This window comes from Pseudophryne corroboree, chromosome 4, assembly GCF_028390025.1.
Source record: "Pseudophryne corroboree isolate aPseCor3 chromosome 4, aPseCor3.hap2, whole genome shotgun sequence".
Classification (NCBI taxonomy): domain Eukaryota; kingdom Metazoa; phylum Chordata; class Amphibia; order Anura; family Myobatrachidae; genus Pseudophryne; species Pseudophryne corroboree.
The window spans coordinates 778,208,046-778,235,621 of NC_086447.1; the positions used below are offsets into that span (position 1 = coordinate 778,208,046).

Sequence of the window (27,576 nt, forward strand, 5' to 3'; positions counted from 1 at the left end):
GTTGGCACAGACATTCAGCTTTGGAACTCCATCTGTTTTACTGATTTCCCAGTGTTTGATTAGCAGCCAGCATCGGCAGCTGTGGATAGAGACTGCAGTTTTCATCTCAGTCATTACCTATTGGAAGGTTTCAAGTTTTATCTGACACTCTGCGACAAGTGTTGTGTGGTATTTTATTCACATTGTTGTTTATTGGTATTACCTTATTGGAATAACCTCATTATCATTGTTATTAAACATTTTATCTTTATATGTTGGCTCTCTCTCTTATATTTCATTCCTGACATACAGCGCAGCCGTTTTTTATGTATATATCTATATATGCCCCAGGAGAGGTTTATATTGCTGCCCAGGGCGCCCCCCCCTGCGCCCTGCACCCTTACAGTGACCGAGGTGTGTGAGGTGAATGGGAGCAATGGCGCACAGCTGCAGTGCTGTGTGTTACCTCTATGAAGATCAAGGTGTCTTCTGCCGCCTCTGATGTTCTTTTCCTCAATACTCACACGGCTTCAATCTTCCGGCTCTGCGAGTACGGCGGCGCTGCTCTGGGACGGACGGCTAGGGTGAGACCTGCGTACCGATCCCTCTGGAGCTAATGGTGCCAGTAGCCTAAGAAACAGAGCCCTGAAACTCAGAGAAGTGGGTCTGTTTCTCTCTCCTCAGTCCCTCGATGCAGGGAGACTGTTGCCAGCAGGCTCCCTGAACATAAAAAACCTAACTAAAATGCTTTCTTTACAGGAAACTCAGGAGAGCTCCTGAAATGCACCCAGTCTCCACTGGGCACAGTATCAAACTGAGGTCTGGAGGAGGGGCATAGAGGGAGGAGCCAGTGCACACCCAGAGTCAAAGTCTTTCTTAAAGTGCCCATGTCTCCTGCGGAGCCCGTCTATCCCCATGGTCCTTACGGAGTCCCCAGCATCCTCTAGGACGTTAGAGAAAAAATGTTGGTAAGTGAAGATTGGGACGACCATAAAACTGCACATGATCCATTGAAACCCTCTCCTCATCCACCCAGATCAGATCAAAGTGACAGAAACTGGATTATCTGCTAAATCAAAATTCTGGATATATATAAATATATGGAGATACAGAAACAAATGCTAGATAAAGTATGCAGGCTTTTTTTCTCTAGAATTCTTTGTTTTGCATTTCTTACAGAGTCAGATTCAATACCTGCGCAATCGGAACAATAAATATGATATACAGTACCAGAAATAACCAGGGGGGGGGGATATTTAAAGCTATAAGAAGTATAATATATATTTCTTTATAAAAAGGTCACACATTGCCATATGTTATAATAAAATATGGTTTAAACCAGAGTTAAAAGAAAGACGCTCTATTACACCCAATTAGCGCAAAGTTATAGTGTGCAGGCAATTGTTCCCATTGCAGTAGTAAATTAGTTACCGACAGTCACCATCCCGACAAATGGAATGCCGACAGCGGCACCCCAACAGAATCCCGACGGTAAGAACTGGGATTAGCATTAGGCACTAGTGGAAGGGTTATGGTTAGGCTGAGGCGGGGGACGACTAGGTTTAGGCTGCGGAAGATGTGGTTTAGGGTTAGGCTGCGGGAGATGTGGGTTAGGGTTAGGCTGTGAGAGATGTGGGTTAGGGTTAGATTGTGAGAGATGTGGGTTAGGGTTAGGCTGCGGGAGATGTGGGTTAGGGTTTGGCTGCGGGAGATGTGGGTTAGGGTTAGGCTGTGAGAGATGTGGGTTAGGGTTTGGCTTTGAGAGATGTGGGTTAGGGTTAGGCTGTGAGAGATGTGGGTTAGGGTTAGGCTGTGAGAGATGTGGGTTAGGGTTTGGCTGCGGGAGATGTGGGTTAGGGTTAGGCTGTGAGAGATGTGGGTTAGGGTTAGGCTTTGAGAGATGTGGGTTAGGGTTTGGCTGCGGGAGATGTGGGTTAGGGTTAGGCTGTGAGAGATGTGGGTTAGGGTTAGGCTGCGGGAGATGTGGGTTAGGCTGTGAGAGATGTGGGTTAGGGTTTGGCTGCGGGAGATGTGGGTTAGGGTTAGGCTGTGAGAGATGTGGGTTAGGGTTAGGCTGTAAGAGATGTGGGTTAGGGTTTGGCTGCGGGAGATGTGGGTTAGGGTTAGGCTGTGAGAGATGTGGGTTAGGGTTAGGCTGTGAGAGATGTGGGTTAGGGTTAGGCTGCGGGAGATGTGGGTTAGGGTTAGGCTGCGGGAGATGTGGGTTAGGGTTAGGCTGCGGGAGATGTGGGTTAGGGTTAGGCTGCGGGAGATGTGGGTTAGGCTGTGGGAGATGTGGGTTAGGCTGTGGGGGGGGGGGGGTTGTTAGGGTTATGCTGTGGAAGATGTGGTTAGGGTTAGGCTGTGGGAGGGGTTGTTAGGGTTAGGCTGCAGGAAGGGTGTGTTAAGGGTTAGGATTAAACATATACATACAAATAAGAATAATAATAGAGGGAGCAAACTGCCATACATGTATAGAGCCACTATAAGTGTCACTTCATCCTCTTTAAAATAAAATTTCACTCAAAATAAAGTAACAAAATTGCATCACATCTCCCAACAGCTGCAAAATAAAAACTGGGACAACATAATCCCAGCCCACCGTCAAGCTGCTATTTTCACAGTTGTCTTACTCCAGTTTTTCCCAAAAAAAACAAAGCACAGTCTCAATTTAGTGCATATTCTATCGCCAATTAAGGCTGGTGCAGGATGAGTCTAACCACCAGTCTGCAGGTTGTGGGCCTCTAACCTGACCCTCGATATGGCTAGTTGGTATTAAGTGGAATTCTAGTTGACACTGGAGGGTACCAAGACGAAAGATGAAGGAAGACTAAGGACAAGCTGGAATCAGGAAGTAGAAGACACTGAGTATAGTACATGTCTGTGCAAGGAACGTCAGAATTGTTGAGCTTTGATATACATTTATTTTACCTCTGATGTTTAGAGAACTGCATATGTATAGGTGTCCTTCTGCGAAATCACTTGCAGTGCCCCCAAGCTGTGGCATGATTGACATGCTGTGCCCATTTGGGGCGGGGCTGCCGGTGTTTCTAGAAAATGGGGGCTCCATCTTCTGGGAGTGGCGAGGCCAGTGTCTGCCTCTTCATCCTGAGAGACAGTCATTCTGAGTAAGTTCTTACTCTGATGGCCAATGCTGCTGCCATAGCGACCGATGGTTGCCATGGTCATCCGATGCTGGGTCTTTGGACATAGATGCTGGCAGGAGGTGTCTTTTTCCTTCAGATGCCTCCTGCAATTATTAGCTGCTGTGCAAACGCGTCCATCCGTGAATCAAGCCCAAAGTTGCTGGTATGCCGTTATTAATGGCCACTGGAATGGGTGTGCGTGGGTGGACCAAAAATACCCCTTTCACACCACAAAAATTACCCGGTATATTGCTGGGTCGACACGGGTCGGTGTGCGGCGTGAAAGGGGCCATGGTTGAATTCCCGGGTCTCCTGACCCGGTAATTCAACCTGGGAATAAAGCAGTGTTATTCCCGGGTTAAATATCGGGTCAGGTGCAGTGTGAACGGGTTGCCAGGTCGATGCGACCTGGGACCCATTCACTGCATAGGGAGAGGTAGCAGGGAGATGATGTCATCTCCCAGTGCTGCTTCTGCACCCACCCCCAATGCCAGCTCTGCCCCCGCCCCCGATATCAACCCGACCCGACATATTGCTGGGTCGGGAGGGCAGTGTGAAAGGCTCTAATGCCATGGTCCCACCCAGAAAGGTGCCATTTCCAATTCCCGGGTGGGACCCGGCATTGTGATGTGAAAGTGGTATAAAAGGCTGTAAGCTCAGTGCTCAAGTTTGTATTTGTTCCACTGGTCACATGTGTATATGAAAAGCCTGTGCTGTACTATAGAAAAGAAACCCACGGAAAAGCTGTTCCCGGGACTCAGCTATGGATAAGGGGTACAGTAAGTCAGTGATCATGTAACGAAACGAGGAACCGAAAATGTTGCTTTAATAAATAAATCACCGCTAGTAGTAATTTATTGCAACACAGGTACAGGAAAGTCATAAATTAGGGTTCTTCTGCCCATATATGGAGGGAGGGGGGATAGGACCATGAGTGGATTGGTCACTTAACCTCTTCACTTTGGACTTTGGCCACCAAGCACATGAACTTGCATTTTTTTCTGACTAGAGATGCACAGTATTAGTTCTGTGTTACCAAACATGTAGGGCTGTGAGACTACTCGGCACCATACAGAAAGGCAAGCAACCGGATCCCAGAAATGATCTCAGTATCTCCAGAAAAGACAAGGCTCGGACCCTTAACAGGTCTACCCAGACTCCCAGCCCAGCCATTTCCAAGGAAGACCTTCACTTGCAATTAGAAAACCATCATATTGTTTTTCAGAAATGTCATGTCAGTAATAACAGCTTTAATAAGGCAGATACAATTCAACACTGGAACGCAGAGTAATTCCATTATTCACTACATATTACAGGAATTTCAAAAATAGTTACTTTCCATTGACAACAAAATACATGCCTGTCTTAAAGTGTGCTAAAATGTAAAAATAATACATATAAAAGAATACAGTATGATGAAGGGCGCAGCTGGCATTCTGTACTACAAAAGAGTTTGGAGTGAAATGGCTTTTAATACATGTGACTGCTGCGTGATTGACAATCATTCACAAAAGTGATAATAAACTATAAGAAGTATTCATTACTCTGTATAAATGTAGAATGTGAAATGACTTTGACAATAATAGATTAGGTTTGAACACAAGGCTTTTCCCTTTAGTTTAAAGTTATATATATAATTTAGGAAAATTTCAAATACTTTTTTTTTTCAACTGGGTATATTAAAAGCATAGACCCATTGTCAACTAAATATTTTCCACATGTTCAAATTAACCATCACAAAGCCTTATGCCACGTTATTACAGACTAGTAGAGAAGGGAGAAGGTCACCTCAGTCCGACTCACTACCCCATGCTCTGTTCCGCCCCCTACCCACTCCATCCCTGTTGAATACTTACCCCATTCCTGGCATCACAGAGTGGTCCTCCTTCATCCTCTAAGGTCTGTCCCATCGCTGCAATGGAGCTGTTGCACAAGCCTCTGCCCTAACTGCGTGTCGGAGGTGGGACAGACCTTAGCAGATCATCATATGGATATTGTGGCAATCAGTTTGCTCCTAATGAAAACTATGAGAAGTATGACTGTGTGAAGGGCACTTAAAGTGTGCAACGAACTATCCCTCAGCCCCACTTAAACCCTTCTTCACTACCACCTGTGCCACCATCTGCCAACACTCAGAAAGGAGCTGAATGTTGAAGAATCCTTAAGGCAAAAACTACTAAAGACTCAAACCTCAGAAAGAGTCACACATGCTGTGTCAGGCCAGTTCTGTAACAGGGCAGAGATGTTCCCTGGGCCTGCATTGCAGCCAAACACTAATATGAGGTCATGACATTACAGAAGTTGGAGCTGGGGCCAGAAGGATGAGAGCTAAGCACATCCTAAGTACACACCAGGCTCTCCAGGCTGCAGAGTACTATATCAAGGGGATTGGTATGTTATACCGCCACTCGGGATGCCGAATGTCTGTATACTGACATCGGCATCCCGAGCGGTGGAATGCCGGCAGGGGGGCAAGCGCAACAAAGGTTCTATTATCCCTCTATGGGTGTCGTGGACGCCCATAGAGGGGGAATCACCTACCTCACCGGTATACCTCACCGGTGGCGGTATGGTAACCCAGTACCCAGTAGGGATCCTGGCGTTGGTAATGTGACAGCCGGGATCCCGATGAGCGGAATGCTGACCGCATACAATATCAAGAATGTTGCATGCTAAATACAGGTGCCACCAGGGGCAATATGGCCTTGGGCCCTGGAAAGGATACGGTCATTAGGTCGACAGTCATTAGGTTGACCACTACTGGCCGACATGCATTAGGTCAACATGGTCACTAGGTCAACATGCGGTTTTAAAAAAAAAAAATTTTTTTTTTTTTTTTTACTTTTTCATACTTTACGATACACGTGGACTACGATTGGGAATAGTAACCTGTGCCAAGCACAGCGAGGCAACTTGCCCGAAGCATGGCGAGCGAAGCGAGCCCTGCGAGGGGACACGGTGCACTAATTGGGATTCCCCTTCACTTTACAATGAAAACGACACCAAAAAAGGTAAAAAAAACCTCATGTTGACATTTTTCCATGTCGACCTTGTTCATGTCGACCTAATGACAGTGTCAACCTATTTCAGGTGTCAACCTAGTCACTCTCAACCAATAGTGGTTGACCTAATGACTGTCGACTTAATGCATGTCGACCCTATGACCCATACCCCCCTTGGCAATGGCACTAGTTGACACCCCTAGCTAAGCTATATTATAAAAAAAAAAAAAAGGAAAGACAGGATTTACAATCTGGCGTGTCCCTACCTAGAGTCACCTATTGGGTCAGGGCATACTCTAGTCATAATAAATGGATTAGAATATAAATGAAACATATACTGTATTACATAATAGGTGATCAACGTTCAGAATTTTAGATACAGCATCACAAAATCTATCATGAATATAAATGTGTTTTATTCCTTTCCGTCTCAAACAAACACTGCTCTAATGTTCTCCCTTTGCGAAAAGAAAGTTTTACATGGCCATCTAGAGGAATAATTCAGGAAGTGCTGAAGTTGGAATGTTAATAAAGAAATACAAATTTGTACAACAATTTAGGATACATTTATTTGGATATTATGTTAGACCATTTTTAAAGCTCTGACACTAGTGTAGGTGCATTACTAATAGTCTCCGACTCCTACAACACTGCTCAATTAGCATGAATTAGGGGGGTCATTCCAAGTTGTTCGCTCGTTGCCGATTTTCACTATGCTGCGATTTGTTGCTAACTGCGCACGCGCATGGTACGCAGAGCGCATGCGCTAAGTTATCTAACACAAAACTTAGTAGATTTGCTGGTGTTCGTGCGGCGCTTTTCAGTCGCACTGGTGATCGGTGAATGATTGACAGGAAAGGGGCGTTTCTGGGTGGTAACTGAGCGTTTTCCGGGAGTGTGATAAAAAACGCAGGCGTGTCAGGAAAAAACGCGGGAGTGTCTGGAGAAACGGGGGAGTGGTTGGCCGAACGCAGGGCGTGTTTGTGATGTCAAGCCAGGAACTAAACGGACTGAGCTGATCGCAATCTGTGAGTAGGTCTGGAGCTACTCAGAAACTGCAAGGAATTATTAAGTAGCAGTTTTGCTAATCTTTCGTTCGCAATTCTGCTAAGCTAAGATACACTCCCAGAGGGCTGCGGCCTAGCGTGTGCAATGCTGCTAAAAGCAGCTAGCGAGCGAACAACTCGGAAAGAGGGCCTAGATTCTATATATAAATGCCTATGAACTTCTCTCTTTAGAAAATACCAGCTACAGGTATAGAATATGAGTACTTTTTAATTTTTTTACACTTCTTAGGCATTGAGAAACAACAAGGCTATGCCATTTTTCAATAGAGAAAAGAATGCCTGTCTGGACATAGTTTACAAAGTAAAAAAAAAACATTTTATATTTACAGTAGGTTAACTACTTTTTTTCTGAATCCATTGGGGGACACTGTACCATGGGCGATAGCGCCTTCTTCAGGACTTTGACTGTTTGTTTTCTTCATGAGGAGCTGGCACTGCAGCGACATGATGCCACCATCTTGCTTGAGATCAGCTGTTTGCTGTTCAACCAATTCTAATCCAGATATCCTGCTCATTACTCCAGTGTCCTATCAGCAGCCAAGGAGACCTATATATGTCTCTAATTGGCCACAACTCATTGCCAGTACAATGTCTACTGTATCCTGCCTGCAAAGTTCCAGTCTACAGTATCTTAAGTTTGTCTCCACATTTCAGTATGTTCCATTAGCTGCTGTGTTTCCCCAGTGCTAGTCAGTTCTGCTGAGTGCTATCATTAGACTTCTGTGCAGTGTGTATGCTTTAAGTTCAAGTCAGCCCCGCTGAACGAGATGGGAGCGGAAAACATCCGGGATCTCGTCAGTCAGTATCCTGACAGTTGTGATTCCACTGTCCGGAACCTGACCGCATCCCCTGCTAAACACCATTCAGGACTCCTGTGTACAGCTGTGTATTTCTCTAGCACTAGCTTGTCCTGCTGAGCAATAGCCATAGTCTTCTGTGCATTGTTGTATGCTCCAAGATCCAGTCATATCTGCTAACACCATTCGCAGACCCCTGTGTACAGCTGTATATTTCTTCAGGGCTATCCTGTCCTACTGAGTACTATCCACAGCCTGCTGTGCATTGTTGTATGCTCCTAATTCCAGGCATACCTGTATACACTATTTATAGACTCTAAAGCTGTGTATTTCTCCAGTGATAGCCTGTCCTACTGAGCACTATCCACAGCCTCCTGTGCATTGCTTTATGCTCCATGTTCCAGTCATTTCTGCTAAGCACTACTGAGTCTCCTGTGTGAACCTGCATAACTTTAAGCATTAGACAGTCCAGCCAGAGTTATTCACAGTCACCTGTAGAATTTTGGCTGCACCTACAGCTGGTCTGTCCTCCTGGGCTCATCATGAAATTCAATTATACCATACTAAAGGGCCCTACACACTTGACGATGTGTGCGGGCAATATGAACGTTCTTGTTCAGTAATGAACGAGAAATCTTTCATATCGCTCAGTGTGTATGCACCAACGATCAACGATGTGCGGCCCCGCGGTCGTTTATCGTTGGCTCTCCATCCCGTTGCAATGCAAGTCAATTTGGACGATGATCGATCATCATTTAGATCGTCAAAATTGAATGCATCGGCAAGTGTGTAGGGGGCTTTAGTGTTAGTCTGCTTCACTAAACATTCCATCAATTCTCCAGCATGTTCCTGTGGTACTTTAAATTCTGCCAAATCACCCATCCTCTTTAGTGAGCAGCTGGGACATTTCAAGTATAAGAGCTCCAAAGCGTTCTCTACTGGTGAGCGCTGTGTAGAGACTCCTGTCCACCTCTTGGCACTCTTAGCATTGCTCCATCTTGCCCCGACTAATTATCTGCTGCTGAGAAGCACTGTGTATCTACTACCCATTGGCTCATGTTATCAAAGACTGCTGTTACCACAGGGTCTATTGTATGTTGTGCTGGGCACTCTCCGCAGTTCTTTGTGTTGATAGGCAGGTTTCAGATTTTTCCACGACCAAGTCTTTCGTCTCTACAGTAATCTATCTGTATTGTGGGAATTCCGGACATTTCATTCAAACTGGTCCCACTTGAAAACCAAGGAATGGTGTCGGGGAGCAAACCCTAGTTCTAGGCACTTGTAGGCAATTCCAAGTTCCAAATGTCAGGAACTGGAAGGAGGTTACAAGTACTGTACCAAGGTAGGGCTTCAAGTCTTCCAACCTCACGGAGGGGGTTCTAAATCTGCTAGTCCCAGGAGGGACTTCTGTCTACACAATTGTCACATACACACACACTTGCACACAGCAGTCACACATACAGCAGTCACTAATTGCCACACGCATACTGCAGTCACTCATTGTCATACACACAGTAATCACCCATTGTCACACACACAGTAGTCACCCATTGTCACACGCATACTGCAGTCACTCATTGTCACAACACAGCAGTCAACCATTGTCACACACAGCAGTCACCCATTGTCACACACACAGTCACCAATTGTCACACCCACAGTAGTCACCCATTGTCAAACAGACAGCAGCCACCCATTGTCACACACATACTAGCCACCCATTGTCTCACACACACAGCTATCACTCATTGTCACACCCAGCAGCCATCCACTATCACACACAGATAGTAGTCATCCACTGGTACACACACACACACACACACACACACACACACACACACACACACACACACACACAACCAGTACCCACTGTCACCCACACAGCAGTCACCCACTATCACACACACAGCGGTCACCCATTGTCACACACAGTAGTCACCCACTATCATACATACACACAGCAGACAACCTTTGTCACATATAGCAGTCACCCACTGTCGCACATAACAATCACCATTTGTCTCACACATGCACCCCATGACTCCATACCAGGGCTCTTACCAAGCACCACCTTGCAAGATTTGTACAGCTGGCAGTGATGGTCTCTCTCCCCCCTCCCTGCCCCTCAGGATCTTCTCCAGTGACCTGTGGTTGATAATAAGTCCACCTTGTGGGGACACATTGCAATAAATGTGATTGCGCTCAGCAGGACGACTGTACAGGCACCACCCCCGATATATCAAGGGTATTGCATTCCCTGAGGAAGGCCTAGTGGCTGGAGAGACATACCAACATCCACTACACCACTATTTAGAAAGAATACCCACATCAACACCATCAAAGACTCCTCTGTGCAAACAAAGTCGAGCAGCCAGGAGAACTGCACTGACATCGAGAGACAGTGGGATGTCGCAAGATAACTGTACCCCAGAAGTCACGCAGCCACAGACAGTCTCTGCTGATACCAGCTGGTGTGTAGGCCTACACACCGGCACCACTAGGACTACTACAAAAAACAAAGAGTTGAGCACCCCAAAAGACCCTTCTGCGGAAGCTAGAGTCGAGCGTGATCGCTGTACCCCGGAAGTCACACAGTCACCATTGATCCCCAGCTGTTACCAGCTGGTTGTGCAGGCTAGCACATAAGCTTCATATGACAAATAGTGGGAAAGAAACATCGAGGCGGAAGAAGGACCCAGAGAACCTGCACCTACAAAAGAACGTTGGAAGGGTAAATTTTGTGCACCTGAGAGTAAAGGGATGCCGACCTCTCAGAACAAAAATCCCCCACCGTTTGCACCATTTCTGTCCACAGAAGATTCACCGCCGTTTCTTCAAAAACTTTTTTGCACTATTCAGGGGTCATGTACAGTAAGTGCCATTATTAATAAGTATTTATGTGCAAATCCCATCTTGCTCTAAGGGCCTAATTAAGCATGGATCGTTATTCTAAGAAACTGCAGTTGTCTGCGAGTAGAAAGGCGCCGCCCTGACAGAAAGAAAATATGGCCCGTGCAAGTTTGTGCATACATCGCAGATCGCTATCCATTCGCAGATGCATATGCAATTTCCACAACATCGAAGATTGTTTGTCGTCTGAGCACATTTGAGTAGGTCTGAGGCTGCCACTAATCTGTGACTGAGACGACCTGGAAGTGGTTTGTGCTGGCGTTAGCGAACTGCCACAAAAACACCTGGGCACGCGCGCGTTATTTCTGATGCACCCAGAAAACAGCAGGTTTCGCCCAGTAACACTGGCTTCCTGTCATTCAGTGGCTACATTGCGATTACGATTTGTATGCATTTTCTGTATCTATTACCCTTTGCGCTTGCGGAATGCAAACGCTACGCATACGCAGTCCTTCGATAATCGCTCAATTTGCGATTTCTCTGAATAGCGATCCATGCTGAATTAGGCCCTAAAACGATATCATACCTGCGAAATTGGAAATTTTTATCAGAGTGAGCAAAACACCTATTGTATATATATGTAACCCTACCGCCCCGGTCGGGCCTTCCAGTTCAGCAGGCGGGCCTTCTAGTTCAGCAGGCGTGCCTCCACCCAAGCGGGTTTACACTCTGGCTTGCTTGGGTAAGCCGTTCCAATTTAGGATACTGAGTGCAGGTGGTTATAATGTAAGGTCCAACTCAACAGTAATAGCGATAGGTATATTATCAATGTAAAGTGGGGAACTCTTCTCACCTGAATCCTCCAGTTGACTGACCTTGTCCTTTGTTCTTCTCTTTTCCTTTAGGTTCCCTTTCCAGGTCTCCCTCCCAGAACGGACACAACCAACTACAGTCGGTAAGTAAACTCGCTTTATATATAGACTATTCAGAATATAACACCTTTTCATGTACAGCACCTATACATATATATTGTGTTATATTCAATACAACTCTAAATTACAATAGTTCTGCATGCATTACAAAAAATGTAGTTAACCATGGCCATATTCACTATGACCATGGACCTGGGATTTGTTAAACTATCCTCTGCGCAGACTAAACCTAAACCTGAAAATACCTGGTTCAGTGTAAGCTACAGTTATTAATATGGACCACAACAATTAGAGTTTATTATATCTCTAAAGTTAGTGTACTTGAGCGGGTGCGGTCAGTACCCTTCCAAAAGGATGAACAATGCTGAAATTAGTACTAGTAGCAGATACAGTCACATGTGCTTATGACAGATAACTGCTCATTGCTTGGCTGAAAAGTCCCTAAAATCTATCTTCTGGAGGATTCTTTCCTGGTCTCCTCCTATATTGATCCTTCACCCTTGATGGGCAATTATACAATATTGAAACCTCTGTAGACTGTTTCTCTTTAGATTATACTAGATGCTCAATACCGTCTTTTACCTTAGTTCAACTATATGCCGTAGTCTGAAAGTGGCAATGAGCCTACTAAGATATGAGCGAGATTACAGCCCTTTGACGACGCCTCATCCATTCAGTGGGAAAGACTGATGGGTCCCGGTAGCCCTTACTCCTTAGTCTCTTAGGGTAAAATTAACGATACGGGCAGTCTCTTCCTATATCACACTAGCAAAGGGGTGACGGTGCTGAGGGAGGCATATCGAGTTGGGTCCTACCTTCCATTGCAATAGCCTGTACAATCACCACTGTCACTATAACTATAATGCCTTGACGGTAGAAGCCTTCAATGGAGTTGGCACCCTTACTTCATACTCTGGTTTTCAGTGTTCACTCTAGGATTTTTTTAGGGCAGGGTGCTGATCACGGGTAGGGCACATTTTTCATTCGGGAGGGCACATTTTTCAGTTAGAAGGGCAAAATTAGGTACATACTATAATGCTTGGTCCTCCCATTCCCACATGACAAAGAATGGACAGTGCGCGCCGAAGGCGCGCTGCAAAAATTTAGGGGCGTTGTTTTTCGTGGGGAAGGGGCATGGCCACATAATAGTGGCAATTCACGTTACACCACACAGTAGTGCAGCTAATACACACTGCACCAGGTAGAACCTCCTATACACACTGCGACAGGTAAAGCACGATATACATATTGCGCCAGGCAGAGCACATTCTACACTTTGCGCCAGGCAGAGCACGTTATACACATTGCACCAGGTAGAGAGCACTGAGAAACACTGCACCAGGTAGAGAGCACTGAGACTCATTGCACCAGGTAGAGAGCACCGAGACTCATTGCACCAGGTAGAGAGCACTGAGACACATTGCACAAGGTAGAGAGCACTGAGACACATTGCACCAGGTAGAGAGCACTGAGACACATTGCACCAGGTAGAGAGCACTGAGACACATTGCACCAGGTAGAGAGCACTGAGACGCATTGCACCAGGTAGAGAGCACTGAGACACACTGCACCAGCTAGGGAACATTTTTGATCTCCGCTTTTTATTGCCAAGTTTATTTACTGGGGGCTGATGCTGCGGGAGTTGATTGCGCTGGTCCCCCTTCACACACCGCGGAGCTGGTTGGAAATGGCCACCACACTGATCCACGATATACACAGAGGAGGGAGGGCTGGGTTTGCCTCGGCGGGAGAGGTAAACCCAGCCCTCCTGTCTCTACAGATCATGAGCAGACCTATAGTCTGCTCGCAGAGGAGGGGAGCTGCGGCGGCTGACAGCTAAGGATGGGCGGGCGGGATGGGACGAGGCAGGCGGGAGGGGGCGGGACGGCCGCGGAGGTCTCTGTCTCTCATGCAGGGAGACAGTGTGTTAATGTGTCCAGCGGCGGGTCCGGCGGCCAGCAAAGTGCAGGGCGAGAAGGCGCACACAAACGGACAGGGCGGCATTCAGGTGTCTGAAAAAGGGGCAGGGCGCAGCGCCCTGTGAAAGACACCTAGAGTGAACACTAGGTTTTCCTGCCGCCAGTTCAGTCCTTTCCAATTATCTCCCTTCTTCCTGTTATGGTGCTTCCTCCCAGATACCCTGTCCTGCAGGAAATCATCCAACACACCATCCAGAGGACAGTGTCGGACTATAGATCCTCCGTGCTCATCACTTAGTATATGCCGTCTACTCCTCTTATGTAACTCTCCCCCAATCACTGTCCCAGTGCTTGCAAGAGATAGTAACAAGGTGGAATTCAACCCTCCTAGTCCGTCACAGGGATGCAGACGCAGCAAAAGGGCATTCAGGCCTGCACACACAATTATGATATAGGCAACGGAGGAGAATGCACCTGACTCAAGCTTGCTTTGATATTCATGCCGTTTAGACAAAAAGATATGGGGCACGGTCTCTTCGGTCTCTCGGATATATACTCCTTTTATTATTTATTTACCTCCTTTACCCTCCAAATGCAGTTTTTTTGTTTGTACTGGCGAGAGGGAGGGTGCATACTGTACAATGATACTGATATAAGTAGGGATTATCCAACATATGCAACCAAAGGTATCTGGGAATCACCGCTATATAGTTTAGGTTGCTCTACCTATCTTATAGGCTGGATCTATTTGGTTACCAGCTGCCTCCAGTGTCATTTAACAGTCAGGCTTTATTATACAAAAGTACCAGGGGGACTGTCCCTGGTACGACAGTCAGGCTTACTACTCATCTGTATGGGAGGATTAGCCTTTGATCCTCTCCTGGCCCGCCTCTGGTCCGCCTGCGTCACTCGCTCATTCCGCCCCTTCGTCTCCTGCCGCCTCCCCCTCGTCCCTCGGTCTCTAGACAGCCGCTGGCCGGGTACATGCAGTGGGGGTTCCGCTATGATTGCAGTCGGCAGCAGGGGGTCAGTCCTTGTTCGCTCTCCCTCACCGATCTTCATTCAGGTCAGTCCGCTCTCCGTCCCCTCACCGCCGTAACCTCATCTCCTCCGCTGCTAAGCAATCTCTCCCACTCCCGTGAGCGAGCTCTCCCCGTTGTCACCAACGCTCACCCCGCGCGCTGCTCTTTTCCTATCGGGCTAGCGGTCTCGTGCCCTGGCTCCCGCAGCTGGCTTCAAGAACCTGCCCACTGTCCACCAATGTGATTAAACAACATACTTGCCTATATTATATTGAATATATTTATATACTGTACATGTCCTCTTTGTCCCCTCATGAAGACACTGTAACTTTTCCTTAGTTCATTATACAACTATAACATATATATCATTTATTATACAAACATTATATTTTTAATAATTAAATAATTTCTAACTCAGCCTACAGGGTTACATATATATTGTATGTAAAGCATCTTGCATTACTACATGTGGGAGCACTGCATACTTGCCTACTCTCCCGGAAGCTAAGGGAGGCTCACGTTTTTTGGGGTAGCCCCCCGCACCCCCGGAAGAGTGGGCAGGTCTCTCGCATCCTGCTCGTACCTTAGTGATGCGAGCAGGATGGAGAGATAATCTCCCGTTTTCGCGGGTCCGTCGGGTGGGGAAGGGGTTAAAATGACGCAAATTGCGTCATTTTAGCTCCGCCCCCTTCCCACGGACCCGCGAATCGCGGCATTTGCCGCTGTGGGGGCGGGGCTTGGTGATGTCGCCATCCGGCCCTTCCCCCCCGAAGACTACTGCAGCGTCTCCACTCCGTGCTTCTCCCGGAGAGGAGACATACAATGTAGGCAAGTATGGAGCACTGTGACTCCGTTTAATAAATCAGTTTATTCACCTACATATGCATATTATTCCTCAAAGCGCTGACCCACTTCCACAGTATAGTTGAATATTTGCTGCAATACAATTTTAGTGACTACAGCAGTTAATAGAAGAGAAGAGCATAGAATGATTTAGAATACATATACAACTTGCAGGATTTCTTTTCAGTCCTATATAAATATACCAAAAGTGCCCAGTGAACACAGGTAACTATCAGTTTGTGGCATTATATTTTTGTAATGCCATCACAGCTATAAATAAAACAAACAAAACAAAATAATTATAATAATTTATCAAGAAAATATTGTTGGGACAGATAAGCGATACTAACCTGATAATAACTAGGAGCTGTCGGGACCAGTCTGTAGATTTGTGGATGCGTGATACAGCTACGGATGTATCCTCACACATCATTGCTGCAACCGTGCCAAACATCTTTTTTTTGCTGAAAATGCGTCTTAGGAGGGGGGGAATTCAAATACCGCAGTAATTTACCGCAGGCTAATTAATCCCCTGGGGCTATTCAAATAGCCCCAAATGTAGTGCGCAGGCTACAGTTATCAGAGTTTTTTTTTTTACGCCTCAGAACAGAGGCAAAAAAAAATCCCTAATAACTCGGGGGGTTAACGGGTGCCGTGACCCTGTTAACACGCAAATCCATGAACATTTCACGAATTCTGGGGGTAATTCCAAGCTGATCGCAGCAGAATTTTTTTTAGCAGTTGGCCAAAACCATGTGCACTGCAGGTGGGGCAGATATAACATTTGCAGAGAGAGATAGATTTGGGTGGGTTATTTTGTTTCTGTGCAGGGTAAATACTGGCTGCTTTATTTTTACACTGCAATTTAGATTGCAGATTGAACTCACCACATGCAAATCTAACTCTCTCTGCACATGTTATATCTGCCCACCCTGCAGTGCACATGGTTTTGCCCAACTGCTAAAAAATTTCCTGCTGCGATCAACTTGGAATTACCCCATCTGTGTGATAACGCATGTTAACCTGTGTTAACACTCATTAACACGTTAACGGACGTTAAACAGGGTCACAGGTGAAAAAGGTAGTGCAATAATTGGTAGGCTACCCCAAAGGCTACCTCCCTTTTTAACCCCCTTAACTTAATGCTTTTAATTCAGTTCCCCCCTTAGTCGCAACGCAACGCGGCTAGGACACACCAGGAGACTGTGGTGATTAATTTGATATGCGGCATTTGTATAGCTCTGAATCTGCACACAACGTGCTACAATGTAGCAGCTGCAGCTTTTTTCCAATACAAGTTCCATTGAGCCCTGTATAAAGACTCAGTCACACAATTTACAAGTGTCACATATCAAATGAATCCGCATACTCTCCTAGTGTGTCCTAGTCGCATTTTTTCAGCAAAAAAAGAAGTCCAATGCTAGCAGAGTTACATGGGACCTGATGGGTTACTTGCGCCATGAGGAGGACACATCTGTAATTGCAAAATAGAGATACGAAGATTTTGTTTCATCGGACAGTATAGACAAATGAGCGGACAGTGGTAGAGGTATCATATATTTAATACATGCGCAGGCAGCCAGATATCAACGGACGCCGCAGGGTATTCAAATCCTCAAATGGACCTGAAATGCCTTCTATAAAAAAGGCTCATGTAGGACCTGCTTTTTTACAGGATTAAAAAAAAAAAAACCATACAAGCAGCTGCAAGCACACCAGTGCAGTAACATGCTGCTTGTACAATACCAAACGTCACATGAAAAGGGCAGTCACAGTGCTCTCACCTTCATATACTATGCCAAAAAGAAGCTGAAAAGTATTTTTTATTAAATTGAGAAATAGTTTAAGTGCCCCCTGACAACTGAGCTCTTCTGTAATCTTATCAAATCCATGAATTCACTCCCTTAAGGGGTCATTCCGACCCGTTCGCACGCAGCGTTTTTTCGCTGCAGTGTGAACGGGTGCGGAATGCGCATGTGTTGCGGCCGCTGTGTGCATGCGCGACGTTGCCCGGCAAAAGAGGGCGCCGGGTTACGTTGCGGCTACCGACGGAAGCGGTCGCAGAGGCGACCGCTAAGAAGATTGACAGGAAGGAGGCGTGGCAGGGCGGATCCGGACCGTTGGAGACCATTTTCGGGGAGTGGTGAGTAAAACGCAGGCGTGTCCAGGACAATGGAGGGCGGAGGTGTGACGTCAAAGCCGGATCCATCATTGCTGGATCCATCGCACAGGGTAAGTATGTCCAGGGCTGCTCTACTTTTGCTTGAAATTTTTTTAGCTTAGCAGGAGCTGCACAAGCGATCGCAGTCCTGCTAAGCTAAAATACACTCCCCATAGGCGTGGACTATTGATCGCAGCAGCAGCTAAAAGTTGCTGGCTGCGATCAACTCGGAATGACCACCTTAATCTCAATAAACCCAATTAATTCTGCTCTAAACAGTTCACACAAAACTTACAAATGTTTTCTTTTCACTCTCACACAACCCACAGGCACAAGCCACTATAGCTGTGTGACTAGATCATACAGCCCACTAAGAACTTATGCTATCTGGCTGGATCACTTTGCAATATGTAACACCTACCCTCATGTATCAAATTCCTATGTCCCTATAGACTGTAAGTTTGCAAGCAGGGCCCTCATACCTCTGTCATGAGCCCATTTATCAAACAGTATTTGTCCTTATGTCCCTGAAAACACATGTTTTCGGGGACATAGCTGCAAATACTATGTATCCATGCAATGTATGGAGGACATCACAGCACTGCTGCGATCCCTCCATTGCCGCCCACAGCCGCATCCCCTATAGGTTTCTATAGTGGATGCAATGCTGCCCAATGTATTAATATCAGGAATGCTGCTATTGGCCCCTACAGTTACCGCAATCTTCTGACTGTGGTAGCCCGTTGTAGCCTTTGGGCTACACTTCACGGTATGTAGTTCCGGCATGTTTCCTCAGGAATCCTCCATCGGAAATGGCCCCTGTGCACGTCGGTGAGCTGACCGGTGAGGCCTAGACACGCAGTCTGCACATCTCTGGGACACCTGCGCTGGGTGATACATTCACCCGAAGTGATCGCATTCTGCAATGTGATCCTGGGTGCGATATTATATATTGCAAATGCTATAATTTATAGCCCCTCAGCCTGTTATAATCCTGTCTTGTTTTATTACTGTGTTGTTCTCAATTGCAAAGTGCAACAGAATTTGCAGGCACTATAGATATAAATGTCAATACATTTTTTTTAAAAATATATATGAATGAGGGTGGAGGGGTAATGCCACGTACAGTGTGACATTATCACTTCTTTGCATCATGCATATAAAAAATTTGACAAGTTAATATCGCATTCTGCAAAATGCCGGAGAAAAAGAATACAGAATGGTAAGCACACCAGCTACTATTTGATATCATACATCTAAAGACTGAATGCATTAATGATGTAGTTATATGACCTCCACTATTCAATTGTAGTCGGAACTGACGTCTTGTCGGAAAGACGCCAGTTTCCGACTTTTTTAGGTTGGAACTGTTCTGACCTATTCAATCCTCCTGCCGTTTTTCCGACAAGTCGACAATTCCGACTTGTCAGAAAACAAGTGGATAAGCGGAATAGCCGCGGATCCATGTGTTTTGTCAGAAGCACGGCCAAATTTGACAAGTTTTAGCCCCGTTTCCGACAATGTCAATACGACTTTAAAAAAAGTGGGTTTGGCATTGGCGGGAATGGCCAAATGGCCGCTCATTGACTGAGATGTCGGATCCTTCTCGTCGGAAAGGATCCGACATCAATTGAATATACCCCCGTGTAGCACAAAACAATCTTTACAGATCTCCCAGCACTATTACTGTAGGTTGGAAACCAGTTTCATGGACACTATCTACTGAATATTCTATTGGCAGAAGCTCAGTCTAGAGAGTACAATGCATGTGAAATATTTGCAACATGTTATTATTTGCAGAAATATCTTATGTATAGTTCAGTCACTCAGAGGTTTTTTCACCCCGTTTCCATCAAAAGGTGTATATGAGTTTTTTTAGTTTCCAAAACAAGGAGCATTATGAGTTAAGTAGTGAAACATTAGGCTACATTGCATGATTTTTATTCTAGAAAACAAACGTTACTATTATTATACTGTATTATTATAGGCAAAGCATATTGTACAGCACTTCATAAAAAGTCACATTCAATAAATAATACTACCCACAGTGGCACACAGAAGGCAAAAGAGTTTACCGTCTACTATCAATAGCCAGTCAATGTTTTATTAAGTTTATATCATATAGACCCTGAAAGCAGAAAGGATGATATTTTATTATTTGATTCTTTCTAGCTCAGAACCCAACAGACCTGTGCAGCACAGATCACTGGGACATTACAGGAGCAATGCCAGCTTGAATAATAGGGAACTGCTCTGCATTACACAGGTTCATAAAGAACAAGGGCAGATATATTAATACTGGAGAAGTGATAAAGCAGTGATAAAGAAGTGAAAAGTGGAAGGTGATAACGCACCAGACAATTATTACGGGTTTGAAAAATGACAGGAGCTGATTGTCTCGTGCGTTTTCACCCTCTATTTATCATTTTTCCATCACTGCTTTATCACTTCTCCAGGTTTAATACATCTGCCCCAAGAAAACAATCTCCCAGGGGGGAAGGTTATTGGCTGTGAGAATTGCGTAGCGTTCCAACTTGAAGCAAATCACAGACAATTTTGTACTCAATATCGCCAGATGTATTCTGTAATGGTTTGAAGGGTGGAAAACCCAAATTGCAGGAGGTTTGCAGTGGGTTTAGAGCCCACAAACTGCCAGTGGTTTGGGCTATCTCACTCTCCACCTCTCCTCTTCAGAAACATTGCTATTCAGCAACTATCTGGTCTGGTCCTCTAGAAAAGCAGAACAGACATGTGCCGCCTTCCCCTATTTATAATAGCATTGGGCCCTTCATGGTACCCTTTGGCGGTGGATGCCAGGAGAAACAGAAAACATAATTTGCCCTCTGATAAAACTACTACATTTGTTGCTTCCTTTTAATATGATGAATAATAAAGAAATGCCGCCTTTTAAAATAGAAATAATAAGACAGTACCCCCTTACAATAAAAATAATACAATAGTGCCTCCTTATAATAAAAAGAAAACAGTGGCAGCATATTAGTAAAAGAAAAAAGTAGGAAGGACGAGATTTGCTCTGAAGAGCACCGACTGCTCTATGATTTAAAAATCAGATTCTAGATAGCTGGACAGCACCTCAGAAGCGTATGTCTTATCTCCAAGACAAGATATAGCCAATGAGGACCTCCCAAGTTTGATGTATATTCACAGTTCCAGTTTAAAAAAAAAAGTTTCTGCCTTTATCAGAAATTGTAGGCTATTACGTACGTGTACTCTGCACAAACCAGTGCTGGGTGGGGATCAATACGTAAAACCGGCGATGAACAGGGCAGAACATGTGTGTAAGGTGTCTCACCTTCATCTGCAGAGACTTCGCTGCTGTACCCATCATACTCTGCAGACAGGGGGCTGTATTTCTGTCTTGTTTCCCACATATAATTCTGCTGCTTATCTGAGGCAGGTCTGGACCCATGCAGACGACTCCGTGCCTCGTGGTACTTTCCCAGGCCTTCATCTTCACTTTCTGACGATGAACCGTGGAGGTCTCTGCCTATATAAAACAGATAAACACCCCGCTAGAAATGCCATTATGGTAGACTTTAAATATAAATATATATCAGCTAAATATGTTTTCTTTCAAGCATTTACATATACTGTAGGAGTAAAAATATCAGTAAGGTGAGAGAACAGGGTAATACAAAGTAAATAAATGAAATGAGAGCATGCTATAGACAAACAGTATTTTCTATTTACATATTACTAATCCAGAAATGAGTATTTCATGTGGCAGGAAGGCTATACACCCTTCATATGAGCCAGTAAATTGTCTACTCAATAAAGCAATGCAGTGATGGGGAACCAGGTACACTTCAGGGGCCGCAGTAACCGCCCTCTAAGGGCTGTACATTACCCTTAGGGGGACATGTACTAAGCAGTGATAAGAGTGGAGAAGTGAGCCAGTGGAGAAGCTGCCCATGGCAACCAATCAGCTGCTCTGTATATGTTTATAGTATGCAAATGATAAATGTTACGTCAGTGCTGATTGGTTGCCATGGGCAGCTTCTCCACTGGCTCACTTCACTTTTATCACTGCTTAGTACATGTCTTCCTTAATCTCAGAAATACAATAAAACATTTAACTTGTACACTATGTAACAACATATTAGCAGGCACTTGATAAACAAGTGTCACAAGCTATAACAAAAGGAGACTGACAATGAAGCAGGAATGAGGTGTGTGTGTGTGTGTGTGTGTGTGTGTGTGTGTGTGTGTGTGTGTGTGTGTGTGTGTGTGTGTGTTCGTGTGAAGGGGGGGGCTGCTTGTGAGGGTTCATAACTGGTTTAAAGTTATTGCAGTAAATTTAACAAAATGCTGCGTGCTATAACAGATTGTGCCTACTGTACTACCCCATGTTATTAAAGATGCCACTCAGTGTTTAGCTGTAATTATGGAGCTATATGGGGCATATTTAGCAATTTATTTTTTTCAATGAAGCATTTTTTTCACATTTTTAAAGGGTCACCTGCAGGTATTAAAAAAATATCTCCTGCATTCCTAAATCATTGCAATTTTCCCCTGAATATCGCCACTTCCACATTCCCTCTAGGAATGGTTGTGTTATTTTTATCAATCTCCAAAAGGGATATTTATATTTCTCTAACGTCCTAGTGGATGCTGGGAACTCCGTAAGGACCATGGGGAATAGCGGGCTCCGAAGGAGGCTGGGCACTCTAGAAAGATTTATGACTACCTGGTGTGCACTGGCTCCTCCCACTATGACCCTCCTCCAAGCCTCAGTTAGATCTTGTGCCCGGCCGAGGTTGGATGCACACTAGGGGCTCTCCTGAGCCCTTAGAAAGAAAGTATAGATTTAGGTTTTTTATTTTCAGTGAGACCTGCTGGCAACAGGCTCACTGCAGCGAGGGACTAAGGGGAGAAGAAGCGTACTCGCCTGCTTGCAGCCGGATTGGGCTTCTTAGGCTACTGGACACCATTAGCTCCAGAGGGATCGACCGCAGGCCCAGTCCTTGGTGTTCGGTCCCGGAGCCGCGCCACCGTCCCCCTTACAGAGCCAGAAGCAAGAAGAGGTCCGGAAAAACGGCGGCAGAAGACATCAGTCTTCACCAAGGTAGCGCACAGCACTGCAGCTGTGCGCCATTGCTCCTCATGCACACCACACACTCCGGTCACTGAGGGTGCAGGGCGCTGGGGGGGGGCGCCCTGAGCAGCAATATAAACACCTTGGCTGGCAAAAATACATCACATATAACCCCCAGGGCTATATGGATGTATATTAACCCCTGCCAGATTCCATAAAAATGCGGGAGAAAAGGCCGCAAAAAAGGGGCGGAGCCTATCTCCTCAGCACACTGGCGCCATTTTTCCCTCACAGCTCCGTTGGAGGGAAGCTCCCTGGCTCTCCCCCGCAGTCTACACTACAGAACAGGGTTAAAACACAGAGGGGGGGCACTAAATTTAGGCGCAGTATAAATTATATAAAAGCAGCTATAGGGGACATAACTCAGTTAGTCCCTGCATTATATAGCGCTCTGGTGTGTGCTGGCATACTCTCACTCTGTCCCCCCAAAGGGCTTTTGTGGGTCCTGTCCTCATTGGAGCATTCCTTGTGTGTGTGCGGTGTGTCGGTACGGCTGTGTCGACAGGTTTGATGAGGAGACTTATGTGGAGGCGGAGCAGATGCCGATAAATGAGATGTCGCCCCTGTGGGCCGACACCAGAGTGGATGGATAGGTGGAAGGTATTAACCGACAGTGTCAACTCCTTACATAAAAGGCTGGATGACGTAACAGCTATGGGACAGCCGGCTTCTCAGCCCGCGCCTGCCCAGACGTCTCAAAGGCCATCAACGCTCCCTCAGATGGCAGACACAGATGTCGACACGGAGTCTGACTCCAGTGTCGACGAGGTTGAGACATATACACAATCCACTAGGAACATCCGTTACATGATCCCGGCAATATAAAATGTGTTACACATTTCTGACATTAACCCAAGTACCACTAAAAACAAAGGGTTTTATGTGTGGGGAGAAAAAGCAGGCAGTGTTTTGTTCCCCCATCAAATGAGTGAATGAAGTGTGAAAAAGCGTGGGTTTCCCCGATAAGAAACTGGTAATTTCTAACAAGTTACTGATGGCGTACCCTTTCCCGCCAGAGGATAAGTTACGCTGGGAGATATCCCCTAGGGTGGATAAGGTGCTCACACGTTTGTCAAGGTGGCACTGCCGTCTTAGGATACGGCCACTTTGAAGGTACCTGCTGATAAATAGCAGGAGGCTATCCTGAAGTCTGTAATTACACACTCAGGTACTAGACTGAGACCTGCAGACTGCTGCAGCGTGGTCTGTACCCCTTTCAAACAGGGATACTATTTTGCGAACATAAGACGTCGTCTTATATATGAGGGATACACAGAGGAATATTTTGCCGGCTGGCATCCTGAATTATTGCAATGTCCATTCTGTCAGGAGGGTATTGGAGACCCGACACTGGACAGGTGATGCTGACTTTAAAAGGCACATAGAGCCTTATAAGGGTGAGGAATTGGTTGGGGATGGTCTCTGGGACCTCGTATCCACAGCAACAGCTGGGATGAAAATATTTTACCTCAGGTTTCCTCACAGCCTAAGAAACGCACTGTATTATCAGGTACAGTCCTTTCGGCTTCAAAAAAAGCAGGCGGGTCAAACGAGGGAAGAGGGAAAAAGCTGCACCAGCAGCCAGTCCCCAGAATCAAAATTCTTCCCCTGCTTCCTCTGAGTCCACCGCATGACGCGGGGGCTCCACAGGCGTAGCCAGGTACGGTGGGGGGCCGCCTCAAAAATTTCAGCGATCAGTGGGCTCGCTCACAGGTGGATCCCTGGATCCTTCAAGTAGTATCTCAGGGGTACAAGCTGGAAGTCGAGGCGTCTCCCCCCCGCCGTTTACTCAAATCTGCCTTGCCGACAACTCCCTCAGGCAGGGAGGCTGTGCTAGAGGCAATTCACAAGCTGTATTCCCAGCAGGTGATAGTCAAGGTGCCCCTACTTCAACAAGGACGGGGTTACTATTCCACACTGTTTGTGGTACCGAAACCAGCCGGTTCGGTGAGACCCATTTTAAAATGGAAATCCTTGAACACTTACATAACAAAGTTCAAGATGGAATCGCTCAGGGCGGTTATTGCAAGCCTGGACGAGGGGGATTACATGGTATCCCTGGACATCAAGGATGCTTACCTGCATGTCCCTATTTACCTTCCTCACCAGGAGTACCTCAGATTGTGGTACAGGTTTGCCATTACCAATTCCAGACACTACTGTTTGGACTGTCCACGGCACCGAGGGTGTTTACCAAGGTAATTGGCAGAAATGATGATACTCCTTCAAAAAAAAGGGAGTTTTTATTTATCCCATACTTGGACGATCTCCTTATAAAGGCAAGGTCCAGGGAGCAGTTACTGGTCGGAGTAGCACTATCTCAGGAGGTGCTACAACAGCATGGCTGGATTCTGAACATTCCAAAGTCACAGCTGGTTCCTTCCACTCGCTTACTGTTCCTGGGGATGATTTTGGACACAGAACAGAAAAAAGTGTTTCTCCCGCAGGAGAAAGCCAAGGAGCTGTCATCTCTAGTCAGAGACCTCCTAAAACCAAAAAGGGTATCGGTGCATCGTTGCACACGAGTCCTGGGAAAAATGGTGGCTTCATACGAAGCAATTCCATTCGGCAGGTTCCATGCGAGGACCTTCCAGTGAGACCTCTTAGATAAGTGGTCGGGATCGCATCTTCAAATGCATCAAATGATAACCCTGTCTCCAAGGACCAGGGTGTCTCTACTGTGGTGGATGCAGGGTGCTCATCTTCTAGAGGGCCGCAGTTTCGGCATACAGGACTGGGTCCTGGTGACCACGGATGCCAGCCTTCAAGGCTGGGGAGCAGTCACACAGGGAAGAAACTTCCAGGGCCTATGGTCAAGTCAGGAGACTTCCCTACATATAAATTCTGGAACTGAGGGCCATTTACAATGCCCTAAGTCAGGCAAGACCCCTGCTTCAAAACCAGCCGGTACTGATACAGTCAGACAACATCACGGCAGTCGCCCATGTGACCCGACAGGGCGGCACAAGAAGCAGGATGGCAATGGCAGAAGCCACAAGGATTCTCCGATGGGCGGAAAATCACGTACTAGCACTGTCAGCAGTGTTCATTCCGGGAGTGGACAACTTGGAAGCAGACTTCCTCAGCAGACACGACCTACACCCGGGAGAGTGGGGACTTCATCCAGAAGTCTTCCTGCTGTTGGTAAACCGTTGGGAAAGGCCACAGGTGGACATGATGGCGTCCCGCCTCAACAAAAAGCTAAAGAGATATTGCGCCAGGTCAAGGGACCCTCGGGCGATAGCTGTGGACGCTCTAGTGACACCGTGGGTGTACCAGTCGGTTTATGTGTTCCCTACTCTGCCTCTCATACCAAAGGTACTGAGAATAATAAGATGGCGAGGAGTAAGAACGATACTCGTGGTTCCGGATTGGCCAAGAAGGGCTTGGTACCCGGAACTTCAGGAAATGATATCAGAGGACCCATGGCCTCTGCCGCTCAGACAGGAGCTGCTTCAGCAGGGGCCCTGTCTGTTCCAAGACTTACCGCAGCTGCGTTTGACGGCATGGCGATTGAGCGCCGGATCCTGAAGGAAAAGGGTATTCCGGAAGAAGTCATTCCTGCGCTTATTAAAGCCAGGAAAGATGTTACGGCAAAGCTTTATCACCGCATGTGGCGGAAATATGTTGCATGGTGCGAGGCCAAAAAGGCCCCAACAGAGGAATTTCCACTAGGTCGATTTCTACATTTCCTGCAAGCAGGAGTGAATATGGGCCTAAGTCTAGGCTCCATTAAAGTACAGATTTCGGCTCTGTCGATTTTCTTTCAAAAAGAATTAGCTTCAGTACCTGAAGTTCAGGCATTGTGAAAGGAGTGCTGCATATTCAGCCCCCGTTTGTGCACCCTGTGGCACCTTGGGATCTCAACGTGGTGTTGAGTTTTCTTAAAATCACATTGGTTTGAGCCACTAAAAACCGTGGATCTAAAATATCTCACGAGGAAAGTGGTCATGTTATTGGCCTTGGCTTCAGCCAGGCGAGTGTCAGAATTGGCGGCTTTATCATGTAAAAGCCCTTATCTGATTTTCCATATGGATAGGGCAGAATTGAGGACTCGTCCCCAATTTCTTCCTAAGGTGGTGTCAGCGTTTCACCTGAACCAGCCTATTGTGGTGCCGGCGGCTACTAGTGAATTGGAGGACTCCAAGTTGCTAGACGTTGTCAGGGCCCTGAAAATATATGTTTCCAGGACGGCTGGAGTCAGAAACTCTGACTCGCTGTTTATCCTGTATGCACCCAACAAGCTGGGTGCTCCTGCTTCTAAGCAGTCTATTGCTCGCTGGATTTGTAGTACAATTCAGCTTGCACATTCTGTGGCAGGCATACCACAGCCAAAATCTGTAAATGCCCATTCCACAAGGAAGGTGGGCTCATCTTGGGCGGCTGCCCGAGGGGTCTCGGCTTTACAACTTTGCCGAGCAGCTACTTGGTCAGGGGCAAACACGTTTGCAAAATTCTACAAATTTGATACCCTGGCTGAGGAGGACCTGGAGTTCTCTCATTCGGTGCTACAGAGTCATCCGCACTCTCCCGACCGTTTGGGAGCTTTGGTATAATCCCCATGGTCTTTACGGAGTTCCCAGCATCCACTAGGACGTTAGAGAAAATAAGAATTTACTCACCGGTAATTCTATTTCTCGTAGTCCGTAGTGGATGCTGGGCGCCCATCCCAAGTGCGGATTGTCTGCAATACTTGTAAATAGTTATTGTTAACTAAAGGGTTATTGTTGAGCCATCTGTTG

The 27,576-nt window shown here is 46.2% G+C and overlaps 1 protein-coding gene across 2 annotated transcripts in view; it reads right to left on the bottom strand.

Annotated features, from left to right (window-relative positions):
- The window catches only part of SYT14 (synaptotagmin 14), a 558,522-nt gene that overhangs the window by 224,884 nt on the left and 306,062 nt on the right, over positions 1 to 27,576 (bottom strand). For both annotated transcript variants that reach the window (XM_063918291.1, XM_063918290.1), the window contains exon 4: positions 21,032 to 21,226. In XM_063918291.1, the coding sequence (XP_063774361.1) occupies positions 21,032 to 21,226 (195 nt within the window). The remainder of the gene's footprint in view (positions 1 to 21,031; positions 21,227 to 27,576) is intronic.